The 18,158-nt window shown below is 45.6% G+C and overlaps 1 protein-coding gene across 4 annotated transcripts in view; it reads left to right on the top strand.

Annotated features, from left to right (window-relative positions):
• The first annotated feature begins 511 nt into the window (after positions 1 to 511).
• The window catches only part of cadm1a (cell adhesion molecule 1a), a 218,813-nt gene continuing 201,166 nt past the window's right edge, over positions 512 to 18,158 (top strand). For all 4 annotated transcript variants that reach the window (XM_052047281.1, XM_052047282.1, XM_052047283.1 and 1 more), the window contains exon 1: positions 512 to 661. In XM_052047281.1, coding sequence (XP_051903241.1) covers positions 589 to 661 — 73 coding nt within the window. In that variant the 5' untranslated portion in view covers positions 512 to 588. The remainder of the gene's footprint in view (positions 662 to 18,158) is intronic.

Here is an 18,158-nt window from a genome sequence, read left to right on the forward strand (position 1 = left end):
CATTTCACAGCTTGCTAGTAGAAGCTTTTTTTTTTTTTTTTTTTTTTTTTTTTTAGCTTTATGTTTCAAGAATGAACTAACACTTTAGGATCTGTTGCTGAGGAAGTCCAGTATCCAGGGCACATAGTTGACATTCTTTGGCAAAAATCCTCTGGTGCCCATTTGATGAGCAAGGCAACATTTTTATGTGCACCATTGGTTATAAGACACAAGATAGTCGGGCATTTAACGTCCTTGGTCACGAAGAGGCAAACTTGTATCACAAACACCCGTTCGGGTTGCAAGGGTGGTGAGGTTGCAACTTCGCCCCTTGGCCATCTTAGCACCGGCCCTGCTCCATTTGTGTGTGCGGGAGAGAATCAACCCCAAAATGGCGATAAATTGGAAAGAAACACGACACTGAAGGTGTCCAAAATAAGCTATATGCCTCTGTTCGGATCTTAATAGCGCGATCGAGCAACGGGGAAGGCGTGGAAAGCAGTGAGCGAGTGCTGGGGGGGCGGGGGCGGGGGCGGGGGGAGGGGGGCCGGCTCCACAGTAGGTGAAGCCGCTCGCTCGTCACCACCATAACCGAAGCAGGTGTCCAACATGGCCAATCCACGCTGCGGCTCTCTTGCGACTATTCTCTTTTTATTCAGCTTTCAGGCGGCTCTTCTCCAAGGTACGTTGTCTTCCTCTCCCGAGCTGCCTTTTGTGGACTATGTACTTTCCCTCCATCTTTATACGTGTGGCTTTCAAAGCGTATTTATCCTCTTTTTTGGGTCTGTTTTTTTTGGTGAGGCTCGTCACCAAGCTGGTGGGATGTATGGTACCCGACTGTTCGTAAAGTTGGACTTATTGCTTAAATTGAGATTTTTTCGCATAACTGGTCAGACACGCAACCGGGAACTCTGATGTGCCGCATTCTGTCGTTTAGAAAAAAACATGCTCACGTATTGGGAGTTGTGGTCCATCCACTTGACTCAGTTGTAAATCACGGCAATAAAACAAACGCCGGCGCTTGCAAACGCTTCCACAATGCAACGCCTCAACCAAAACGCAGAGTTAAAGCTTTCGAGCCCAAATAGCGTCCAAAGTGTTGCTTATTCCGTTAATGTTGTTGTATTTGTTCGTGTTTCACAACTCGCGCTACAACGAGACGCTCGTTCCATCTCGCTGCTTTCACAGTTTGTGTACCGCATTTCAAAGTTAAAAGAAAGAAAAACAAAACACGGCCGTCTTTTGGTGTTGTGCACATACGCCGAAGTGGCGACGACGTTTTGAAATATGGAATCGTGTCTTTTAGTGGTGTGAAATTTGTCTATGTACCACGCTAAGAAGGTTTAAATGCGGATATGCGTGGATTGTTAACGGGGTTCAGGACGGTCATCTTCTGGGCATGCAGCAGGCTACGGGGGGCGTCAGTGTTCCCTTGTACTGCCACGCCAGTGAGTTGAATGTGCTCTGGGATGGTTTGGAATGAACTTTATATGGACAGTATTTTGTTGACTGCAGTGTGTGTGTGTGTGTGTGTGTGTGTGTGATTGCAGTATTGCACTGCTTGGTTTCAGGGTCTTCCATCTCATGCATTGCCATGGAGATGTGATGGAATAACAGCAGGCGACGCACCCACGCCCCATCACCACCACTCCACACCATCGCGCTGGCAATCTATTCACATCAGATATACAATATGTGCAACTCGTAAACTGGTTTTGTTAGGATGACTTCTGCAAGGCAGTTGTTTAATGGTTTAAGACCGGGGTGGGCAACTTGCGGTACATGGGCCATAAGGGGCCCGGGTGAGGCCGGTCATGCAATTTGTTGAAGAATTGCCAGCAAATGCATATTTTTTTTGGATTGTAAACGTCATGCGAGTCTCTAGACACCCCTCTTTGTTTAAACCCTTTTTATGCTGAGTCGGTGCCTCATAATGTTGGAGGATGCCAGATGTTTGTCGCATTGTGGATTATACGGGCGGCTTAATCCAGAGCATCACTTTTATCCATGAAAGCTCGGAGGCCCGGTTGTGGCGTTTATGCTGAGTGAGCACAAAACTAAACAAGTCTGTGTTGTTTTTGTACTGCCGCAACTTCTGACTCTAGCTTCGATGCAATGGTTGAGACAAAGCACGGGCGGCATTTGCACAAAGCATATTAATTATTTAGCCCGAACAGTGCTGACTCGCTTTGTGTTGTTAGCATTGCAGGATGTTTTTCATTCTTTCTTTCTTTCTGTTTTTTCACCTCAAATACACATTGAAAAGTTATTAATTCTGTGTTAAATTTGGGCACCTGAGCCAATATAAATTTCGTCAGGAGATAACCTCCTGCTGAATCTGATTCAATCGCTGGTATCTTTTGTTACCTCAGCCAGAAAGCTAAACTTTGTTTAAGAGTGGCACACGGGCCACGAAAAACCCATTAGAATTTGGTGTGGTTCCAGAATATTCATTCCTCTGACTTTTGTTAACATCCGAGGAGTGAAGGCCTCATTTTCCTCTAATATCATGGTGAATAATACATTTATCTTTCTTCAAATTCGTCAAGTTTGATCCAAATCCAATTTTTCAAACTGTGTGGCCACTAAAGCAATTTACAACATTTATAGCACACTTCTGTATTTTGCAAAACTCAAATTTGAAACGTGCTGTTGTTACGATTCACTATGCAACTTATTAAAACATTTTTTTAAATCCGCATTCTCCTTCATGTACTCTTTAAATTCCACAGTAGTGGTGCAGGTATTGAAGATTTTTTAGAAGCGATTACTCTATTTTTCATAATTCTTTTTGCAATCGTAACGGCAATATCCATACAAATTCGCACATGAGGTGCAAGTATTAGTTTCATCCACTAGGGGTGCCATACTAATATTCTCCACAGCAATTGTGACTTAGTGTGTGTGTGGCTTTAAAAGGCGGGGCGTGGTTGACATTGGTGAGTGACATTTATCCCAGCGAATGAGAGTGTCGTTGGCTGTTGCTAGCTCAGGAGAACCAGTCTGTGCGTCAAGTCGGCTGTATTAAATAGGCAAATATGGATACGTTGTGTTGCGGCACATATTTCACTTCATTACATTGCTGTCTCAGTGACATTGTGTCCTTAAAATGCTCCCACAGAAAGTGTCGTTTTTGTTCTCATCGACTCTTGTATGCAATTAATTAATCTAATCAATTAGTCTATTCTAAGTGGGATGCTTGCTTGCGATACCTAATGGGGACATATCAGGGTGAAAATATATTTTAAAAAAAAACACCCTCGACTCAAGATGAAAGAACTGATTAATTAAATATTTGGCTGTTTAAAATTTAAAGAGCTGTGCAAAATGCCCAGTGGGAGTAATATCTGATGTAGTTATATGGATGGCTGAGTCTTGAGTTGAAGGCTGACTTCAGCAGCTAAAAACACTCCTTGGAGAAGTCTTGGCAAATTTTAATTTTGGAGTCTTGTGGGAAGTGATCAGTGGAGGTTCAAAGTTTATCGAGTCGTACTCGTTCGAGATAGGTATAGTCGATTAATTGATTGTCAAGCATTTGGTGGGTTGTGTTGAATTGATTCATCGTCTTAAAGCAGTGAAAGGAAAATTGAGAGCACTACTTGGCCGCGACGGTGCCGTTGAGTCCATTTCAATTTGTTTGCTGTTGAAAAAAGTGCAGCATGACATGTGAGTGTGAATGGCCTGACCTGGTGAGTGACGTGGGTGTCAGAAAATGAAAGTGATGATGGTGTAGAGTTGCCTTGTTGTTGTTGGCCAGTCTGCGTTTTGAGTGATTCGGCTTGTGCGTGTGTGTGTGTGTGTGTGTGTGTGTAGCACGTATTTGTTTTCTTACCATTTGTTAATAAAAGAGCGCATTGGCGTCTGTGTCACTTGGGGAGACATTAGAACGGATTCGAACTAGCAATGGTTGACTTGGATATGTTGTCATTTGTGCTGCTGAGGTCCACGTTGCACTTAATCGTTCTTGTTAAGTGTGAATTGATCCCATACTTTCTTTTATGGACTCTTTTCTCCTGGCTTGCCGCCATTGCGCCAACTTATTTCTTTGCAGAGTGGTCTATAGTTTCTGCCAAAGGGATTGTGGCGCAGCTTCGAGGCAGAAATTGAGATTCAACCTTTTCTTGAAGTCCAATTGTTCTAGTTACTCGATGAATTATTATAGCCCTAGTTGAACAACAATTGATTCTACTGGTTGATTCGTTTAAAAGAAAAATAAATTCTTCAAAAAAGGAATTATTTGGCATATAGAAAATTTGTGAAAGCGAGATTTTTTACGCCTTTGCGCAAAATCGACATGCAAATTGTCTTGTCTGGCATTCACAAAGTGGCACACTGGGTATTAAGTGCCATTCGGGTTTCAGCTCAACCAGTCGGAATCCCGGCGATGGAAAACAGGTGCGGGAATGGACTTGTCCGCTGTCTGTAGCCCTCAACAATCACTTCAAGTGTAATGAAGAACAATGGCTTCATTCCTCAGGGGAGAAGGAACCCCAAGTGACCCGGCTCACTCCCGCCCCGCCTCCCTCCCGTCGCCGGCGACCGTTGTTGGCAAGCCAACAGATGACTGGCTCGGGTCGCATCTGGCCTCTGTGCACTTAGTGTAATCAAAGCGAGCAAAAAGCCTTTACGGCCTACTTGTCAGTGAGCCGTCTGCTGATGGGATGTCAAGTACGCACCTTCCGCTTCCGAATCTCTCGAGGGGGCCGGTTGAGGTGGGGGGGGGGGGGGGGGGGACTGGATGGCGTGGATGCCAATCTGTCGCTCGGAAAACAGCCTACTTGCCTTGGGCGTCTAATTACAGTGAACAGTTTGACGTTGTTGCATTTGAGACCGTTGCAAAGGAGTCAAAACTAATTGAGAGGGGCTTGTGACACGAATACATAAATTCAGATATGAAGTTAAAATTGATGTGACAAACATAAACCAGCAAGTGCAACAGAACGCTCAATTTGGATTCACAAAAAACGCCTCAAATCCTCCCCAAGGCTCACCAGATCAGCGGTTCTACGCAGAAGATAAAGAATATATGGAGTTCCGTTATTTTTATCGGTGTACATGGTGTTGCCGTAGCGTTCAATCTGTTGCTGACGGCGTTAAAGCGAGTGACGGCATTAAAAAGTTTGGGGGGAAAAGCCATCCGAGCAAATCAAACGGCCATTTTATTTAGTCGGACATCAAGCAGGCTGACCGGTGACAACGCATTTTAGCATGTCCAACTATTTTAATTCAGATGGGGGCGCTCACACTCACACCTAGGGACAATTTAGAGTGTTCAATCAGCCTGCCACGCATGTTTTTGGAATGTGGGAGGAAACCGGAGCACCCGGAGAAAACCCACGCAGGCCCGGGGAGAACATGCAAACTCCACACAGGGAGGCCGGAGCTGGAATCGAACCCGGTACCTCTCCACTGTGAAGCCGATGTGCTAACCACTGGACTACCGGGCCGCCTCGGACCAAAATCTCCAACTAAAATTTAATTTGCATTCGTCTGCGTCAAGACAAGTAGAGAGTTGGGAGCCTCCGTCATCTTAACATGCTGCGGAGACACCGGGTGGCATCAGATACTCTAATTGGACCCTCGTTTCCGTTTTTTCGCAGATACAATTGTGAGCCGGACAATGAACCAATAAGGAATCGATGGCCGTCATTTTCGCCGTGCACCACATAAACAAAGCATCGGCCGTAGTTATCAGCGAGGAAATGAATGTCTTTACGGAGTACAATACCGTCGGCTATCACCGCACAGTAGGCTGGAGTGAGCTACGCTACACTCCAGCTTGCGATACGTTGCAGGAAATTTGCTGCTGATGAGACCCTTCAGGCTTTTGACTGTCTCCAATATAAATGGGGCTGACACCCCCCTCACACACACACACACACACACACACACACACTCATCGTTCCCGCTTCCTCACTTCTTGTCTTTTTCATCTCAGCTATTGTGACTCTGTTCTTGAGAGTTTCTTCACCAGTGGGTGACAGCTGCCGCTCAATGTTTTTTTTTTTTTTTCTTTGCCGTTTCCAAGTTGGTTGTCACCCGATGTGAAGTGCTAACCTCACTTGAGCTAGAAATGCTAGATTGTGATGCAGCGGCAGAGCGACGGGTTTAGTCGTAGCCTCCAAACTTTTGCAGTCTGACTCATTCGAGTTAATTAGTATAATATATATATATATATATATATATATATATATATATACTAGCGGCGGCCCGGTAGTCCAGTGGTTAGCACGTCGGCTTCACAGTGCAGAGGTACCGGGTTCGATTCCAGCTCCGGCCTCCCTGTGTGGAGTTTGCATGTTCTCCCTGGGCCTGCGTGGGTTTTCTCCGGGTGCTCCGGTTTCCTCCCACATTCCAAAAAACATGCATAGCAGGCTGATTGAACACTCTAAATTGTCCCTAGGTGTGAGTGTGAGTGCGAATGGTTGTTCGTTTCTGTGTGCCCTGCGATTGGCTGGCAACAGATTCAGGGTGTCCCCCGCCTACTGCCCGAAGACAGCTGGGATAGGCTCCAGCACCCCCCACCACCGTAGATCAAGCGGCTCGGAAGATGAATGAATGAATATATACTAGCTGGTTCGCCGCCCTCCGGGCGGCTCAACAGCTAGTTCCTGCGGAAGGCTGGTAAGGTGGGCCTTTGGCCCACAAAAGTGTTGTTGCTTGGTTCAACTTTTTGTTCATCTTCATTGCTTATCGCGAAAATAAAGAGATGTTTAGCTCTACTAAATAACTAACAATTTCATTGCAATGCTTGTGGGTAGACACAATTTTTTCGCTAAGATGCCCGCGCGATCGTAGTGAGCCACTGCCTGAGCGGCGCAGTGGCGGCGCGCAGTGGCGGCGCGCAGCGCCGCGGTGAAGTAGGTACGTTTTGAAAAGGGACCGACGGAAGGACAGACCGCGTGCGGGACGACGCGCAATATATATATAGATGTATATAATAATTTAAATAACGGGATTTAAACGCAGCCAAGTCAATCCAACATCGAAATGAACCCTTTCATGCACCCTGTAACCTGATAACACGATAAGCTGTCCGCTGCAGGAACCGCTGGCCCTGAAAGCAAAAATAGCAAACACAAATTGATTGCTAGTTTCCGTCCAGGGAAGTTTAGTCTAACGTTGGCTGGAAATTGCACAACTGTAGCAGTGGACCTCAGATGTCCTCTCATTTGTGATAGAAGGTGCGTGTGAGGCCGCAGTTTACGTCAAGCTTACTCATTTTGCCGTATTGTGTGACGCTAAAGTAATATTTGAAGCGAGTCATCAAACATCAACTTTCAACCTCTATTAAAAAAAAATGGTGGTCACTTATGAGTCAACGTGCTCAAAGGTTGTCCGGAATCTTCTCATTGGCTTAATTGTCACCAACTAACACTTCTCAAAGTTGTCGAAAATGAGTTTTGTCGGCGGCGTGCTTCTGAGTTGTCGTCAGGGTGGAAGGTTTTATAACGTGAACAGAATTGAGGCCCCTTTGTTAGACAATCACTCGGACACGGATACATTTATCGCCGGCTATAGTCTCTGTCTTCGTTCTTCTCCAGTTCTGGGAAACAGATCCAACGCAGTTCCAAAAGAAAAAAAAAAAGTGCCTGAGGCGTGGGCATCCAGCCTCTAGAGGGGGTTGGGGGGGGGGGGGGAATTGTAGCCATCCATTGCCCTCAAGCGCCCCATGTTGGATTCTGAGAGAAGAGAGATTTATGATTTTTTTATTTTTTTTGTGGTCAAAATTGGGCTGGAGCAGCTCAACGTCTTTTTATTGCACAACCGTGTGGCGTTTTCTTCCCCTTGTTTAAACTGCTCGACACTGGCTAAAGTTTTGTAGACCTTGGGCACTCGCGATTCGATAAGCGTCCCGGGAATGCAATCCCGCAGGGGAGGTAAAGATAAAGTCAGCACTCCACCCCCCCTCCTTCCATCATCCCCCGGCAAAGGTAGCAGAAAATAAAGTGCCTGCACTCCACGCCACTGCAAAAAAAACTTTAATGGACAAACAACCGAGGGGCCTTTTGGCGGGTCAGCGGCCTTTTTAATGCTGATCCTGGTGGGTACGTCCATCCAGGCGGCAATTAGGAGCGAGGTGTGTGTGGGCACCGCTTTTGCTGTCAGTTTTGCCCGAGTCTCGCATAAGTAACGGTCTGTTTTTTTGTCTAATTATCAACTAATAGTAGACTTTTAGTTTTTTTTTTTTTTTTTTTAAACAAGCAAATCGCACAGCGCAGCCCGAGCTCAGTTTGCATTGCGTGGGAGGTGAAAGACGGCGCAACAAAATGTGAAATACTTTCTCAATCTGCTTTCATTATCTTCTGTTTCAATGACAGCAACAAAGACGTGCCTTTTAAGTGCGCACATGTTTTTGAAGAATAATAACGCTTAACCAGGTTCCCTTGCCCTCTCCAAATCAGAACTTAAGCAGCGTATCAAAGCGTAAATGTTGAGCTCGGAGCGTTACGAAACAACGACGCGTTTCGGGCGGATTGTTTAAAACATTAGCCGGGTCTTTCTGTCGCGTGCTTGGAAGTAAGAATTAAAAAGACGTTTGAACCGGACCCTTTTTCCAGAAAGCGATTCCGGCTGCTTTGAAGTATACAGTGTTTGTTGGGCTTCACTTGGCTGTCTGATTATTACCTTCTTTTCTGAAAATGAAAAATGGTTGAAGGAGCAGTTAATCCGCATAAGAGTTTTTTGTCTCCCCCTCCCTCCCTCATTGGATAAGAAGCCGCAAATCTGTCTGTGTATTGATTTGACCTCGCCCGACAAGGTCTTTCTAATTTCCGCTGCGGCGCTGATGGCGGGACAGAATCTCATCTTGTTTGTTTGCGTTATATTTTATTCCAATTATGACATAACCAGGAACTTTTGAGAGAACTGAGTGCATGATTTTTTTGGGGTCGGGGGGTGGGGGGGAGGAGTAGTTACGCCAGGAGCACTTCCTGACACAACTCATTCAGTTTTTAATTTGCTGGAAGTCCCGTCGATTAAGTGGCCATGTACGTTATTTTATCTTTTAAGAGAAAAATCTTCCATCCATCCATCCATCATCTACCGCTTATCCGGGGCCGTGTCGCGGGGGCAACAGCTTTAGCAGGGAAGCTCAGACTTCTCTCTCCCTAGCTACTTCTTCCAGCTCTCCCCGGGGGATCCCGAGACGTTCCCAGGCCAGCTGGGTGACATAGTCTCTCCAGCGTGTCCTGGGTCTTCCCCGGGGTCTCCTCCCGGTGGGACATGCCCGGAACACCTCACCAGGGAGGCGCTCAGGAGGCATCCGAATCAGATGCCCAAGCCACCTCATCTGGCTCCTCTCGATGTGGAGGAGAAGCGGCTCGACTCTGAGCCCCTCCCGGATGACCGAGCTTCTCGCCTTATCTCTAAGGGAGAGCCCGGACACCCTGCGGAGAAAACTCATTTCGGCCGCTTGTATCCGGGATCTCGTTCTTTCGGTCACGACCCATAGCTCGTGACCATAGATGAGGGTTGGGACGTAGATCGACCGGTAAATTGAGAGCTTCGCCCTTTGGCTCAGCTCCTTCTTTACCACGACAGACCGATACAACGTCCGCATCACAGCAGACGCTGCACCGCCTGTCGATCTCCCGCTCCCCCTTGCCCCCACTCGTGAACAAGACCCCAAGATACTTGAACTCCTCCACTTTAGAAAAATCTTGTTTTGTTTCATTGTGTTGCACATACCACTCAGTGTGTTGGATAATCAATTTTTCTGTAGATTTTTCAGCATTTACGTCCTGTTTAGAATTCCTTAGCAGGAAAGTTGGCCAATCCAGTCGCTTCAAGATTCAATTCGGGGTGTTCGTATGAACATACATTGTGATGGTCAAAATTCTTTACGTTCCAAAACTATCCACCGATGAATCATCTCCTCATGACAACCTGGAGCAAAATTGACGTCACACACAAATCGCCTTTTCTTTTTCCAATTCAAGTTTGAGAGTCGTATTCAAAACCGGTGACCGTACGTTACCCCTTTCCCGCTGCCTACACGTTGGCCCCGCTCTTTTTTCCCGGTCGCCGTACAGCCTCCGTTTCATCTCTGACCTGTCGGAACAAAGCTTGCGTGGGATGGGCGCTTCAACGCCACATTTTTATTACCTCCCACACCCGAATGCTTTGCCAGTAATTGCAGCTTAGGATGCTCACATTGTGCTTCTTAAAAGCATCATAACACCATCCTACTGTACGTGATAATTCCCCCGACTCCTCTCCACATCGATCACGCGGCAAAATACGCCGTCACGGCAAAGTTAGTATTGTTGAAATAGGACAAATTTATTTTTTGGGGGGGAGGGGTGATGCCACAATCAAGCTTCATTTGTTAAAAAAAATAGCTGTGTAATAGCCAAAGATTGAGAAGAGGCTTTAGCATTTGACAAAATGTCCTTGATTGACTATCAATCATTTCAAACCCACAATTTTTTTTGGGGGGGTGGGGATGGTTTGTGATGATGACATTAAATGTCTGTCACAGGGTATCCAGACTTTTGGAAAATACAAACTAAAGGTAGTAGAAGAAATAGATTAAGCTAGGCTAACGATTAGCTTATTTCATGACAACATCATGCTAACTCTTCTCCTTGTGTAATTCTCCTCATTTAGTCAATTGTAAATTCAATAAATAATTGTAAATTTGGGGAATTTCTCCATTGTGAGACAAATAAAGGATTTCTTATCGTCTTATCTAATTGCATCACAGTCACAAATCATCTGATGTTTCAACCATTTCCACATTTTCAAACTTTCGGACGTCGGCACTATGTCCCAAACTGTGCACGAGCAAAATTGTGCACCCGACTATAGGAAACAAGAAAAGGAAAAAAAAAATAAATCCATTCATTGTCATTCCCCGCCTAGTCCAGATGCTGCCACTTCAATCTGCTCTCTATTTTGTCACACTAATGCGCCGAAAGATGACAACGGTGGGTCATCTCGGTGCGGAGCAAAAAAAAAAAAAAAAAAATAGCACGGGCTGACTGTGACAGCCAATGTCAGCCTGCCTTCTAATTCGTCGCACACACTGTGAGGTGGAAGGGGTGGGGGGGATCGAAAAATGGAAAAGACTATGGGTCATGGCTGAGGGGAAAATGGCGACGTTATAGTTTGATTGCAGTATGGCTACCTTTGAAAATTTTTATCTTGGAAGGGTGGCCCGTGCCTTTCATGTCAGGCTGCGCCATATTGCCAATGCTTCATCGGCGGGCCGGCATTTATTATTGAAATGACGCTCAACCATCTGGACTTTCGAGGGAGCAGATCCCTGTCACCGCACAATTTCCCCCGATTGATTGTTCAAGAAATTCAGTCACGTGAAATGAAAAATTAATTGATGAGGCTTTTTCTTCACACAGTGGAATGTCCTTGTCCACTTGATGACAATAAACGGACAGTGATTATTTTTGGTTACATTTTGTTTTGAGCGCTTCCTTCTTTTAACATGAATTATAATAATTAGTTCTGGAAACTGGGTTAAAAATGCGGGAAGGCTCATTTTCACCTTAGCAAAAAATATTTTGTCAAGTTGCCCCCAAGTGAAATGTTGTGCCTTAAAATTTAGAGTTCAGTCAACTTTTTAACTTTTAACATTATTTTATTGATTTTTTTTTTTTTCACAGTATTCCTTTCTGATAGTCCAACTCCCTTCAAGACTGACCGGCTGGTTTCGACTCCGAGAGGTTATTTATTTCATGTCGTTAATCTTAAAGTGGAAGACCGGGCATATACATTTTATGATACGGGTCCTTACCTGGCAGCAATAACCTTTTCAGTATTCATAGCTGTATTAAGCGGCTTGTACGGTTTGCTATGCAAAAAGTATGTCATGCTTGAGGCTAAAGTGCATACTTTAGATAGCGGAGAATGTCAATACCGTTTTTCTGCTGCCAGGCAGTAGGAACAAAAAAATAAAATAAAAAATAAAAACAATCACAGCTAAATGTGATGAGTCTTCAAATTGAAAATGTGGATTTTTGATGGCTTATGATGCTGCACCTTATGTTTATGCCTCTAATTATGGACTATAAGCGTTAGTATGTGGTGCCGTAACACTGCTGGAAAGGGTTTTCCCACTAAGACCGCCTTCTGGGTTCAAAATGAAAACATAATATATATATTTTTTGTAGGCGGCCCGGTAGTCCAGTGGTTAGCACGTCGGCTTCACAGTGCAGAGGTACCGGGTTCGATCCCAGCTCCGGCCTCCCTGTGTGGAGTTTGCATGTTCTCCCCGGGCCTGCGTGGGTTTTCTCCGGGTGCTCCGGTTTCCTCCCACATTCTAAAGATATGCATGGCAGGCTGATTGAACACTCTAAATTGTCCCTAGGTGTGAGTGTGATCGTGGATGGTTGTTCGGTTCTGTGTGCCCTGCGATTGGCTGGCAACCGATTCAGGGTGTCCCCCGCCTACTGCCCGGAGACAGCTGGGATAGGCTCCAGCACCCCCCGCGACCCTAGTGAGGATCAAGCGGTTCGGAAGATGAATGAATGAATGAATGAATATATTTTTTGTCTGTTTACAATCGCTTTATGTTAAGATCGAACAGCCTCCTTCATGAAAGTATGTGTTGACGTACGAGTGGCACCAAAGAAAGCTGACCTTTATCTCCCTAATAACATCCCCGAACTCGCGCTTTCTTCTGCGCACTTAGTCTTCATCAAATATTCATCTTTTCCAGCAAGACGTGGCTCCGTTCACACTACGCTAAACGTATCCTACCCGGGCAGTGGTGCTTAGCTAATTAATTTTTTTTTCTTTAGCCCTGCTCTCCTGAATGAATGGAGTGCAATGCTATCTGTGCAGTAATCATCGTGAATGCTGGCACGCATTAGAAAATGGGATTTATGATTACTGGGCGGCCATCGACTCCGTGACCTTTTTTTTTTCCCACTAAACGTTTGTGGGGTCTGATGCTTTGTGTACATGTCTGACCACGAGATGACTAAAAAAAAAAAACGTTTTTGTGTAAAAAGTGTCAGGAATCAAGGAAATATTAGGTTTAACAACACACACACACAAACGTTAAAGAATTATAGGACTGGGTGATGCAATTAACCTCTCCAATCTGTGGTCTTCCGGAGGCGAGGTTTGATATGGAGCATGTATCATCCTGCCGGGGTACCGCTGACTCCAACGGGCCGAGCAGCACTCCATTTCAAGAGATTAGACGCTGGCCAGCCAGAGTAACCAAATCGATACGTCCTCTTCAAGAAAGGATTGACACATGCATTGATCCACACCTAACCGGAGCGAGGGATTCACCGGACCACTGAAAATAGTTGGATCTTCACAAAAAAAAAACCCCACCTTGACGCACAGTTCTTCTGCTATCTCTCAAAACCGTCTGGTTATGCTTAATAACGAGATATTCCTGGCAAATAAAGTTCTAACTTGATATTTATGCGTAGATTTGACATCTTGTCCACATTAGATTTTTTAATCGAAACGATTCCTCGGTTTTTTACTTCCAATCCGACAGTGGCAACGTAATCCAAATTTAACCGATGCTAATGCTAGTGTCAAACCAGAATTTAAAAAAAAAACCCCGAAAAGCACCTATTGCCCCCCCCCCAAAAAAAACAAAATAAAATTGTAAGTGTACAGTGGCACTATGGACCACAAATGGTTTAACATTTGCCGAAAATGAGAAAGCCATTGACAGGGCTAGCTGATCTGTCCACTTAAAACTATCCTCAAAATGGCTGCTCTCTGGTCGAGGCCCGATTCGGAACTGAGAATATTCTAATGACTACCATGAGTCATCACTACCACACGATGCGGCACGGATGAGAAGGGGGGGGGGGGGGGTGGATCACAATTGGGTCACAGTGTACTGCAAATCCATTCTCAGATTCTTGCATCTGGAGTCGGGTAGGCGGTGTGAGAAGTTTTTAAAGAGTCAAAAGTGTGTAGGATGTGAGAGAACACACCTAAGTCTCCAAGGGAACAAGAAGGAAGATAAACATTGTCCAAGAGACGCTGGAGTTCTCATCTGTCAGACAAACACAACGCCGACTGTTTTTGCTTTTGCGGCTCTCTGCCGGCAGATTCTTCAAGAGAAGGTCAAAGGTGGACTTGGGTGCAAAATTAGAACTCGAGGGATGCAGGAGGAGGAGGGCGGCGTGAGACCCCAATAACGGTTAAAAACAAAAAGTAAAACGTCATGGACGTCATAATATTCGACATTCCGAGTTCTCATCCCTGCAGAAAGTCAACAAGTTAAACATTGTAAGCCTTAATTTGTATGATGTATTTCCCTTGAATTTATAATTGTCCTTGAAAATGACGATTCTGTGCAATGACCTATTACTTTGACCGCATTTGTGCTATACCGTCGTTGGGGAAACTCATCTCTTACGCATGATGTGAAGACAACCTCCCTGGCTGTAATTTGGCGCCTCCGAGGACGGAAAAAAAGTGTAACCTGTCTTGTAAACATTTGCGGTATTATATTTGTTGTTCGCTTGGGTGGGAAATAAACATGGCTGTCATTCTCGGCAACGTAATCTGCTCTGAGCTTCGGCGGCATTTAATTGCTACTCGTACACTCTTGTTATCTTCCATAGGAAGGAAGAATGAAAATGGCCGTCAGACAAATTAGGCTCCCGGTGTGTCGAAATCTAGCCTGTAGGGGAGCCGAGCCGGTAATTAGGCTCGCCACTGACAACTGCAGGCTTGTTCCAAAACAAACCCAAAGACCCGTGCGCTGACGCACGATATGGATTAGGTTGTTTTGCTTCAGACACGTACTAATATTTGGTGCGGGCTGTATTATTATAACAGCCCGACCTTGACAAACAAAGTGGCGGTTCATCGAATTTTTTTTGCCGTTAAAACTGTTGAGTCAGTCTATGTAGGCCTCGCACTTATTCAGAACCCCAATTTAGTTTTTGTGACTTCTGGTACATGATTTTACCCGGCACTTTCCTTATATTCATTCATTCATTCATCTTCCGAGCCGCTTGATCCTCACTAGGGTCGCGGGGGGTGCTGGGTGCCCATCCCAGCTGTCTTCGGGCAGTAGGCGGGGGACACCCTGAATTGGTTGCCAGCCAATCACAGGGCACACAGAGACGAACAACCATTCGCACTCACACTCACACCTAGGGACAATTTTTAGAGTGTTCAATCAGCCTGCCATGCATGTTTTTGGAATGTGGGAGGAAACCGGAGCACCCGGAGAAAACCCACGCAGGCCCGGGGAGAACATGCAAACTCCACACAGGGAGGCCGGAGCTGGAATCGAACCCGGTACCTCTGCACTGTGAAGCCGACGTGCTAACCACTGGACTAAACTAAGCATTAAACTAAGCAAATTTCACCAACGCAAAGCTATGTGGTTGTTTTCAATTTCAAATTTGACATCAGTGGGAAGGAGGCGGGCGGCCCGGTAGTCCAGTGGTTAGCACGTCGGCTTCACAGTGCACAGGTATCGGGGTCGATTCCAGCTCCGGCCTCCCTGTGTGGAGTTTGCATGTTCTCCCCGGGCCTGCGTGGGTTTTCTCCGGGTGCTCCGGTTTCCTCCCACATTCCAAAAATATGCATGGCAGGCTGATTGAACACTCTAAATTGTCCCTAGGTGTGAGTGTGAGTGCGAATGGTTGTTCGTCTCTGTGTGCCCTGCGATTGGCTGGCAACCGATTCAGGGTGTCCCCCGCCTACTGCCCGGAGACAGCTGGGATAGGCTCCAGCACCCCCCGCGACCCGAGTGAGGATCAAGCGGTTAGGAAGATGAATGAATGAATGAATGGGAAGTAAGCTCATTGATACCGTCTACGGCAATTTGTTGAAAACTGACTGCCAGCTCTTGTATCCAAAGGATTTCAGTAATATACCGATAGTCCTTAGATTACAAGCATATTTAATCCGTTTCCTCAAAAGTGCCACTTTGGGACATACAATCTTTTTTTTTTTTCTTTTTCCAGCCCAGCAGCGCCGACTTCAACCTGTGCCAATTGCCAAGCGTAAAATCGGCATGTAATCCCGCATTGTAAAAAAAATCTGCTCTCGCGACGTAATGCATATAATTCGGCGTTATCTGCAGGCGCTGTCTGTTCCAACAGGTTTTGTCTGTTGTTGTTCTGACTAAATATCCCGTCCAATTTGCCATTCATCTGGCGTGTTGAATCTGCATCACCTTTTGTTTCCCCTCCTCTCTAATCCTCTTTCCACCAGAGGAAAAGGCAAAACCAAACGCCAAATCTAAACAGGAGCCGCAAACTCTCATTTGCTAATCAAACTCAGGACGAGAGGTAATTAATTCTTTGGAATCTGTCAATTAATTTGCATAATGAGAGGTACCATAATTATGACTTCTGCTACTCAAGCCCAAAATTGTAATTAGAGATTTAGCCTGCATTACAGCAGAAAAAGCTTTTTTTTTTGGAGGGGGGGGGTAGTTCAGAGCATCCGCTGCTATGGGGATGGAGACAAAAATATGGCAGAACAGTATCAAAATAACTCGGGCCTGAAGGGGAGCGCCGGTCGGACTGATCTTCTAATCTATAAAGAACCAAGACTCAACTTCCGCGGGGTGCCGGTCTCTTAAGTCGTCTAAGGGACCTTGTCTATTTCGTCCTTTGCCTCATTCTTCCACATTTCATTTGCAAGAAAATCCATAACTCGCTGCTGTGTCACGCTGGCGCAGGAAAGATGAAGGGGTTGCATTATAGCGGCGGCATTAGCCTTCTGCGGCGTGCTCGCTCAGCTGTGAGCCTGAGCTCGGCAGGAAAGGAGGTTAGGGGAGGGGGGGGGGGGGGACGAACAAAACAAGAAAACAAGGCAGCGTAAAGCATGAAATACGGGAGGAAATGTCGCGGGAGGAGGCGGATCGATGCCAGCTAATCATCCACTTTACTTTGCTATATAGGCTCAATTAAAAGCACAGGAGAGCGCCTTGCTTGTTTTGCCAGATGAAAGTGCAACGGGAGTCTCGGGAGAGTCTCGAGGGGCGTCTCCCTGCTGGGCTGGCGTCGAAATGAATCATACTGCGTCATCATCATAAGTGCAATAGCACTTTCCTGCATTAATCACCCGTCGTTTTTTCTATCGAGTATCTGCAATCTGCTTTTGAAAACAATCTTTTTGACCAGCCCTTGATTCGAGCAGGGTTTGGGACACCGTCAATAACCAAGACCAGAATCCATGATCGTTTAATAGGTTATTCCAGTCCATAGTTTGATTTCATTATGGGCCAAAAAAAAAAAAAATGGTACCTCCTTTGGGATTTCTTGTTTGTGTGTAATGACTAATTTGAAGCATACATTTTTTTTTTCACCCCAGACCAACTCTGCCAAATGAAACCTAGTTTCATAAACTGACGCAGCCTGCTTGGATGAGTGGTGAAACGTCAACTAAGACAACCAGAACGGTCCAACGCTTTCAATACAGCGACCGCATTTATCGCAATGACTGTAATTTCACTTTAAAAAGCACTTTCGAATCGGCGATGCTTTGCATTCTGCCGGTTTCATAACCATGTACGTCTATTGCTATCAGTAACATTTTTCACACTGTCATTGCAGTGGTGTTGAGGTACACTTGATCAAGTCAAGTGCAATGAATGGTTCTTTTTTTTTTATTCGGTGCAAATTTTAATCCAGTCAAAATTGGACACACAGCAAGATCCGACGTCATTCGGCGTGCTGTTTTCTCCTCACAATCAAGCCACGCATGCTCTTCTTGTGCAACCGACGTGAATGGCAACCCGCCGCAGTCATAATTTACGCCTCTCATCCGCCGCTGGAATATTCATGAAATCGACATGTCAGCCAATTGAAAGAAGGCTGTGGCGCAATGTGGTGACAGTCGCCGAAGGCCCTCCCGAATGCGCCGCGCACTTCTTTTGATGGCGCGCTCCGCCAGGGCTGCAAACAGCTGCTGTTACGTAACGGTTCCTTCTGCATTTAGCCTGCTCGCAGGCAGGAAAGCGGAGAAAATGCCATATTTCATCTTCTGCAGGCAGTGGGCCCCAAATGTGTCTATTAAAATGGATGCGATAATATTAGGTCTAATATTTTTGTCGCTTGGTTTTATGGTGGTTGTGTGTTGTTCACAGATTTCATATTTGCTACCTCTTGAGCTTCCGACTCCTACCGCTTCATTCTTCTTCTGTAGCGTAGCATCCATGCCATTTTTGTTGACAAACTGTCCTCCTATGGTCTATAAAAGATGCGTGT

This window comes from Hippocampus zosterae, chromosome 16 (genome assembly GCF_025434085.1).
Source record: "Hippocampus zosterae strain Florida chromosome 16, ASM2543408v3, whole genome shotgun sequence".
Lineage (NCBI taxonomy): Eukaryota > Metazoa > Chordata > Actinopteri > Syngnathiformes > Syngnathidae > Hippocampus > Hippocampus zosterae.